The following is a 9,136-nucleotide window of genomic DNA, read 5'->3' as shown; positions in this document are numbered from 1 at the left end:
GGGGAAAAAAAGATGAGAATTCACTTAAAGCAATGACTAACCTGCAGATACAAAGAAGATTCCTGCACTGAGGATGACATTGTGTCTGCTCCTGTAAAACTCACTGGCAGCCACACAGAGCCCCCCCAGAAAGAGCAGGCCCACACTCATGATGGGGAAGATGCTGGAGGCACGCACAGCACCTAGTTTGGGAGGACAAAACATGCAGAAAACGTGAAATTTCAACACAAGTTTGGAAGTTTTTTTGCTTCTCAGTTTCACCATCAGTTTTTCGTCAATAGAATTTTGAGTAGTAATTGACATATTTTGCATATATGGTATTTTAGCTCATCATCACTAATGTTTGAACCTAAAAAGGGCAAGTGAAAGGATGAGCTCACAGTAACACAGTTATGATGTTCAACAAGCTTCTGAAAAATGTTTCATCCAAGACATTTTAAAAAAATCACCAACAAAACCAAAACATGTATCATCCAATGGGATTTTTCAAATGATTATGGGATGTCCACAGGACCTACTGCTTGGAGTTCATGTTGTGCCAAAGATTTTCACTAGGAGTGTAAGAAAACATCAGTTCAGTGAAATATTGTGATACTTTATTTGACAATACTTGTATCGATTTCAAATACTCCCATAACAAACATGAAGTCTTACTTTTGTCTTACACTTTAATCCTTTAAATTACCAAAAGAAAAACACCATGAAGTTGCTTGGCTAAAAGCAACTTGTTTATGAGATACAGTTGCAGTATTTAGTGCTTTGATCATTAAATAACATGCATTTTGGAATTTTACTTTTGTGAAAAATTTATTAATATTTAGATACTTCTTAAGTCATAATCACAAAAAAACCTGAAAAAAAATAGTGAAATATTGTCTGGTACCGTTTTGGGATATATCAGGATACGTGTGGTATCTTGACATGTGTACTGTGTTACATTTCGTATAGTCAGACTCTTACCGCTAATTTTTACATCAATATGTGGGAACGGAAAATTTATGCTTGTGAAATAATCATGGAATATCACACACATATTTAACTTAAAAAAAGACCTTTAGTAGTAACAGCTACAAATTTAAACTCCTCCAAGGGATTTTTACATTTTGCCTCCTATCTCCGTAAGGGAAGATACTTAAGTAAAAATGATGAATTTAGAAGTTGTCGATTTTGAACGCCACTTGTGTGCTGATTTTGCACATGAATCCTTGGCTCTAGTTGAATGGACAACACACAATATGAACACATTAAGCATGGTTAGCAAAAAACCTCTGTTGCCAAGGAAATAAAAAAAAATACTTTTACCAAGTCTTCCAAAAGTTACATATACTTGTTTGTTACCCACAGGGGAACAAAACATAATATGGTTGCTATGGAGATAAAACCAACAGAAAAGCTGCCATTTTGAAAAATTTGGTTATTTTACAAATGTATCACAGGTAGCTCTGACCCACCCCCGCCCTCGCCTTGGGCGGGGTGGGTACCTGCAGACCTTACAACACTATTTGCAGCCAAAATTGTATTAGAAAATGTATTAAAATTGCACTGTTATACTGTTACTTGCACATTTTTTGTTTAAGCTATTTCTGTTAGGAACTTTAAAATATTGTGGGAAATTTGAGAAAAGACTTGAGAACTTCCAAGATTTTCAGATTTATAGCGAATTATTTTTCTTTTTTTGGATATAGAGTTAAACAAAGTAAAAAAAGATCAACATTTTTTAAGTTTGAGTTAGTAGATGCTCTTTGGGTGATTCTAATCTTTGGGCATAATGGTTGCTCCACCATGCTAGTTTTTTTGCTGTCATGAAAAGAACCACTTTGCACAAATGCTCAAGGCACGCGTGTTCCTGTCCACACCTGACTGCGCCTGAATTCAGAACATGTTTCTTCTGCAGAGAATAACAGACAAAAAGACGAATGCAGAGAGAGAAGATGTCCAAAATCCTGACAGATGGAGAGTCACACTGACATATGTGGAGCAGAAGACTGAATAACAGATATGATGAGCAGGAAGCTCTTGTCGGGGCCTCACGTGCTTGCATAACACATCTAAGGATTTTTATATTTTTTTGCAGCAGTCTGTCATGTTATTTTAAGATATAAAAACCCAATTTTCATAAAAGGTCTTAGAATTATTAAACAAAGATCTGCTAAAACGTATTTTGCGTTTATGCACTAAAACATGTATGTGGCTTGTCGGTCAGCTGGAGCCCCTCTGCACACAAGGCCCGCCCCATGTGGCCCACACCCCTGGGCTGTATGAAATGCCGGTCACTAGGTTTCCCGCTCCCCATTGGCTGGTACGTCCTCCATCATGTGGTCTAACTGGCTGCCTTAGGGGGGTGTTACTCTGTGCTTAGTGGAGCAACAAAAACACAAGCAAAGGCTGAATCCATTTTCTCTTTTCCTCCATTGTTGTCGTCTCCCCCCCACTCGCATACATATTTACTACTTTGTTATAAAGAAAAAAACATAAAAAGCTTCTTTCTTCTGACTTACAAGCAATTCCCAGTCTTTGCTGTAGTTCTGCCTCATTTTAGCAAGCCTGGTGTGTTTTAGACAGGAACGGGCTGGCAAGGTCAGAGATTTGGTATTTATTGAAGATTGCAGAGCCCAGAGCTCCGCTGGTGACCTGGCACTGGAATGTAATTAATATGTGTGGGGATGCTGGTCTCGTTAGACTTAAACTCATTCCTGACCCTCACAAGTGCAGCAATTTAAAATACATACATTTGAATAAAACTGTGTTTTTATTTGATTAAAAAATGTTTTGCTGTTTTTAAAAAAATAACAAGGGCTGCACAGTGGTATAGTGGCCTCACAGCAAAAGATCCCTGCTGAATCCCAGCCAGGTTTTTCAACGTTTTTGTTCCTCCTACAGTACAAAAACATATTTCATAGATTAATTGAAGGTTCTAAATTGTCCTTAGGAGTGAAAGTGTGTGGCCCTGCATAAGACTAGCAACCTGTCGAGTTTGCACCCCAACTTTGTAGTAGCTAGGATAGGCTCCAGCAACCAAGTGACCCAGTGAGGGATTTAGGGGATTCTGAAAATAAATAAATAATGGCAAATATGATGAATTATTTTTCACTCAATTTTTGTTAAATAAAATATAAATCTAGCTAAATACACTACTAAAGTAAATCCTACAGTATTTCTTTAAACTATAGCATTTTTTTTAAATAAAACATGTATGAACTTGATAAGTAACTTGATAAATAATTTGGTGATAATACTTTGAACTATTTTGTAAAAAAAAAAAAAACAGTGATTAATGTAGGTGCACAGCATTTTTTAGTTGTTGGTCAAACTGAAGGTGAATGTTTGAAATTTCTATTACGGCCCAAAGAGAATAGCAGCCTGAATGGAGCATTAACCCTTTAACACCGGAGCTCCAGTGTTTATGCTCTTTGATTTACTGCAATTTTAAAATTGTTAACACGATCAGCGTAATTCCGTTAGATTCTGAAGGAGAAAACCATCTCGTCTCCTTCAGGATCTAATGGAATTATGTTGATCGTGTTAACGGTTTAAAAGTTGCAGTATGTTAAAGATTTTGTGTTTAAGCGTCACCTCAGGTCTTATAGGGTTAAGAGAAGGGTGAGGATTTGTTCTGCAGAGGCAAAGAAAGATGATGACCTGGACACTATCAGGGAAGTTGAGAATGAAATTAAACCAGTCATGTACGATGTAAGATGATTTTTCTCCAGACCTGCACTGCAGCTGTATTGATCAAGTGGAAACAAGAGAAGTGTTGTTGAAATGTGCAAACGTCTTTAATGAGAACGGGTCGGATTCCAGCAGACTGGAGACAACTTTAATGGTTTTAATAACATGCTTTTTTTATTTTACAGCTTGAACAACCCACTCATCCATCTTCTGAATCGACAGGATCTCATTCAGGGCCACAGGGTTGCTGGAGCCTATCCCAGAAACAGTGGGGTGAAGTCAGTACATCCTGAACAGGTCACCAGTCTGTTGCAAGGTCATGAAAAACCTGCTTCAAAAATTCAATATGTCGAAATATTCAATATGTCTCCTAATATAACTCTTTGTGCTCCCTTTCCACCTTTATGAAGTTATAATGTTTTCTTAATTATACCTTGAAGAATGTGACATCAATCCAACTCAGCAATGACTTTTTTCTGTAACAGGGGAGAAGTTTTCAAGAGGAGATGAGTGCAAAATGTTGCTCAAAGGAAACCAATTTGCTGACACTGGAAAACTATGGTTGAAAAATTGTGCTTTACAGTTTTTGTGATTTTTTTATGGAAAATGATATTTGTGTTTTTTTATGGAAGCTCATCTGCTTTCAGAAAGATCCAAAATTTTAGTTCAGCTGTAATAATGGTATGAGAAGTCAGTAAAAACGTGAAAGAAGGAGGGACTCACGGAGGAGATACTCGGCAGCGTCCGCTTCATAGTCGGCATCTTCCGGAAAATGGTCGATCTTCTTACAAACTCCTCTGAAGGTTCCTGCAGGACAGAAGCACCACCCTTTAACCATTATTCTTTCTCCACTCCACCAAATTAATCTTAGAAGTTTTTATGGAAACACAAAAAGTAAATTTCTTTCCCCTCAGGCATTGAATTTTTATAAATATACTGAGGTCTACATGTCAGTGGATGAGTATTTTTTTTGTTACATAAGAGAAATAATTAAAAATATTGCAACTTTCTTTAAAAAATATATATATTATTTATGTATTTATTTAATATGTATGCATATATATTTTGTATCCATATTATATCACTTTTAAATCCACATGTAATATGCTTTAATATTTTTTATTCAAACATCTTTGTGGGGCACTCTCTCATTTTCAAACCCCCAGCCCTGCAAAAAAAAAAAAAATAAATAAATAAATAAAAACGTACATTTCCAGTCTAAAGTAGCATATATTTATAAAATGTAATGTATTAATAAATGTAACATAACTTTTGTGAATCAACTTTTCTTGAAATATTTTGTATATCTCTGTCACATCTGAATGCTTTGATAATATGTAGTAACAAAACAAAAGCTGTAAAAGGCAGACCGCCAGGGTCCAGGAAGGTTACATCATCTGGGGAATTTTCAAAATAAAATGCAGAGAACCAACCTGAACTCATTACTAGACTTTGAAACAAGCCTTTTTGATCATAAATGGAGTAGAAAATGACTTTGAATCAGTAACAGTGTTTTAAGATGCTGATACTGTATAAATAAAACAGCTATAGTTAAAAAAGGCACGTATTATAGGTGGTAAGCGTGTCTGATTAGTTTCACTTTAGAGTGAAAAGTTCCTGATTTAGCTTTAGTGTTTTTGATTTTTCTCATTTAAAAAACTCAATTTTGTTTTTTGGTTATGGAAAGCAAAATTCACATAAACATTAATTTGGAGTGGAAAAAAATGCTGACGTTGCATTAAGAAAATGATAAACTCTTAAATACTGACATAAAAAGAAAATACAACAAGTCAGTTTTAAATTAAATCAATTAAGTGATTTAATAAATTCATATTACATCTTGGAAGAGAAGATCATTTTAAATCTATATTTTTAATCTGAACTAGCTTTATGTTCCAGAACCAATTATGACAAAGGCTTTTAACATGTTGGCATTCAGACTTTTACTGAATCAAACCAGAGTTCACTTTCAAATAAAGTGATGATTTTTAAAAGCGTTCAGATGAGCTTTCACGATGGCAAAGAAAGCAATATGTCCTAGAAAATGATGCTTGGTGTGGGCCTAACAGGCAGGTCTGAAAGCCCTCTTACGCCTCGTATCCACTGAGTGGTCCGGTACGGTCCGGTCCTGTATTTTGAGCGTTTCCATCGTAAAATGGACCAATTGAACAGTACTGAACCGTACCTCTTGGGAGGCCCTATTGATCCATCGAAAAGTTGAATGGATGAGCCACTTGATGAGAAAGTGATGATGACATAAAGAAAGCGCCAATATAACGCTCATTTAAGCTAACTTTTCCAACGTTTGTAAGCATTTGCACCGGCAATTTTCTTTCAAACAACTTTAAATTCCTGTTATACACAATGTATCAGAAATAGAATAAAGACGAGCTGCTGGATGTTACTTTTCTAGTTATGGCACTACATTGACGCGAAGACATGCTAGCGGTCTACACCAAGCATGTGCCGTGAAAACCAACCGTTTAGTGGGAGCGAGGCTTAATTGAGTGGAAACGGTTGCCAGAGTTACCCGGACCGTACCGTACCACTCGGTGGAAACAAGGTTTTAGAGATTACCTTGACAACTCCACCCCCCACGAGGGGCAAGTTTTGGTTTTATTGCTAAATAAAGTCATTTTAACAAAAGATAAACAAATTACCATAAATTCTGCACTATTGTACACATTAGATTGTTAGGCACATCGTCTATGTGTCAAGAATGGTGGATGAAGAACCCAAACGCGGGAGACCAGGCAAGGTGGTAGAAAAGTAAACCATTTAATAAATAAACTGAAATATGCCAATAACCGATGAAGAACCAAAGCAGTGACAGGACAGAACAGATCACATGACAAGCAAGAACTGAAAACCATAGACTTTATTAGACTGAGGGTAAATAACTGAATGAAGACAGCTGTGAATTATGACGAGCCTGAAACTGAGAAGACTGAGGGACAATTCAAAACATGACCAAAACCCATAACATAACTGACGAAAACATAAAAAAATTAAAGTACACCATCCTCACAGTACCCCTCTACAAAAGGGCAGATCCCAGATGCCCCAAAACAAAATAATTGGCCTATTTTTGAATTTATGTGATATATAGGGCCCACTGATCGATGAGGCGCATTAAGGGAGACAAAAGAGTCAGAGATAAGTCAGTGAATCAGACAGATATTGTGTTCATAGTACCTCAAGAACTTTTATGTAACATGCTACACGTTAGCCGCATTAGAAGTGTTAGCCACATTAGTGCACAATACTATGCTAACTCCCAACCTTGTTAGAATTAGGTAAAAAGAAAAAAACAGTCAGACGCAGCAACATGTTAGCTACGCTAGCGGCTAACAATAACAATAACACCCAACCAAACATTTTTGTATTGCGCTGTGCACCTCTCAAATTCCCTTTGATATCAATAGTACAACCAGAAGTAGTCTATACTGTATTTAAGCTGCTTCAGATAATCAGGCACAATGTCGCTTATTGGCTATGATGAAAAAATTAAGTGTATTGCGGAACATACAGTAATAGAAAACTGTTACCACACCAAAAAAAAAATAGAAATGTATGTTGTGTCTGGATATTATTCGATTTTGAGGACACTAAACATGAAGGTCTATGAGGCGGCTGAGCAGTAAACCTCCAAGTTATGTACGGAAAAAGCTAAATGCATAGATGCTGTTTAAAAAAAAATGCACAGATCCAAAATGCAAATTCAAACCAGCCTGTTCAAATACAACATGAATATCATCAATCACGCATGCGTGTATTCGCTTGTATTGACTAGGATGCAGTCTCTTACGATCATGCTGTGTGCCATGCAGAGAGTGACTCATCCTCCTTCACACACGCATATTTCCCAGCGTCCCTGGTGTTCACGCTTGTCATGGTGTGTTTATGTGCGCCACGAACATGTGTGACTAAGCCGCATGCAGCTTCCAGCCCGATATTCAGTCCCATTCACACATGGTCATCACCACGGGGGCCGTGAAAGAGAGCGGCACTGAGAGAGGGGGAGCTCAGAGAGGCAAACCAAGAGGGAGGAAATGCTGGCTGAAAGAGGTTTGGAGGTTAAACTCCAGAGAGAATTAGAGCGAAATGAGAGAACGGAGGCAATGAACAAATGAACAACTTAATGGCTTTTTTTGAGAAGAGGATTCATTCAGATCCCCAACCAGGAAATCATTCCTACATGAATTCATCCAGCCCATCTTAGATACTAACCTCCAGACTTTTGATTTTAACATTTTGATTCAAAAAGCGATCATGTTAATGTGTCTCAACATCTTTACCACGTCAACGCATAGAAACAAGTGCGTGACTAATTTCACTTCAAAACGCACTCCAGCGCCATCCTGCTTTTGCATAAACAGCTTTACTCTTTTCGAAAGCACTCGTGTTTTTGAAGCCGAACTAAAAGAGGAAACCTGCCTCCCTGCACGTCTACATCTGCTACGACAGCCTAACCTCTTCTCTGTTGAGTCGATCCAGTAAAATCAGGCTGGCTATAGCGACGGTCGCCTTTGCTCGTTGGGAGCATCAAGGTGTGAAGCATCATCAATCAGAGCTGGCTTATGTCAAGTGGCGGGAAATTCATTAAATCTCCTGCCTTTTAAATTAACGGATTCGTATTGAGCCATTTTAACATATCGAAGACCAGTCTGTTTCATGCACGCGGACGCACGTGCACCGATGAGTGTGCACTAGAAGACACACAGTGAGTGCGGATGACAGGGGGAAGCAAACTGATAGATGGGCGCTTTTACTTCTCTCTGGGCGGTGCAGCATCTAAATCACGACAGAATAAACAGATTAAGGAACAGGGGTACACTCCCTCACCTGCTTAGCTTAAAAACTACCTCCACACATGCTGAAGGACCATTAATAAAAAGAACTACAGTGTGGTTTTGGCTTGGAAAAGCAACAACTGTTGCTAAAAATAAAAAGCCATGGGCTCTTAGGCGGGTTTGTTTGACCTCCAGGTTAGTTTGTTCCTCATACTGACGAGAACATGAGCAACAAAAAGACACATAAAACCCAGAGAATAGAGATGGAACAGCATGCATTATAGCTTTAATAATGATAAAAAATGTATGTATTATGTTTTATTTAAATTATTGTCCTTTCACTACTGAAAATGGATTAAAAAGTGATTCACAAGAACATGTTTAGTCACAGTTATGGGTAAATAAAAATTAAAACACGTTATTTTGAAAACCATTTTAAAAAAGGTCCATTATCCTAAAAACAAATAAATGTTTTAGCTTTTAGCCGTATTTCTTTAGTTTCAGATTACTTAGTTTGATTGGTTTACATAAATAAACTGAGAATATTATTCTAATTTTTAAATCTGCAAATAAATGATTCCAAATATTTAAAAGCGAAAAGAGTTTCAAAGTAAAATGCAGCAATGAACTGCTTTAACATCAAATTGAACATTTTTTAAACTGCATTGGTTTCC

At 37.2% G+C, this 9,136-nt stretch overlaps 1 protein-coding gene across 1 annotated transcript in view; it reads right to left on the bottom strand.

Moving 5' to 3' along the window:
- Positions 1-9,136, bottom strand: part of cacng3b (calcium channel, voltage-dependent, gamma subunit 3b) — a 38,231-nt gene that overhangs the window by 13,034 nt on the left and 16,061 nt on the right. Inside the window, exons 2-3 of the mRNA XM_024271694.2 lie at positions 4,393-4,476; positions 42-182 (exon numbers count right to left, since the gene is read on the bottom strand). Of these exons, the coding sequence (XP_024127462.1) occupies positions 42-182; positions 4,393-4,476 (225 nt within the window). The remainder of the gene's footprint in view (positions 1-41; positions 183-4,392; positions 4,477-9,136) is intronic.

This window comes from Oryzias melastigma, linkage group LG8 (genome assembly GCF_002922805.2).
Source record: "Oryzias melastigma strain HK-1 linkage group LG8, ASM292280v2, whole genome shotgun sequence".
In the NCBI taxonomy this organism is placed as follows: domain Eukaryota; kingdom Metazoa; phylum Chordata; class Actinopteri; order Beloniformes; family Adrianichthyidae; genus Oryzias; species Oryzias melastigma.
The sequence above is the reverse complement of the archived record's forward strand: the minus strand, read 5'-3'. Positions and strand labels throughout refer to the sequence as shown.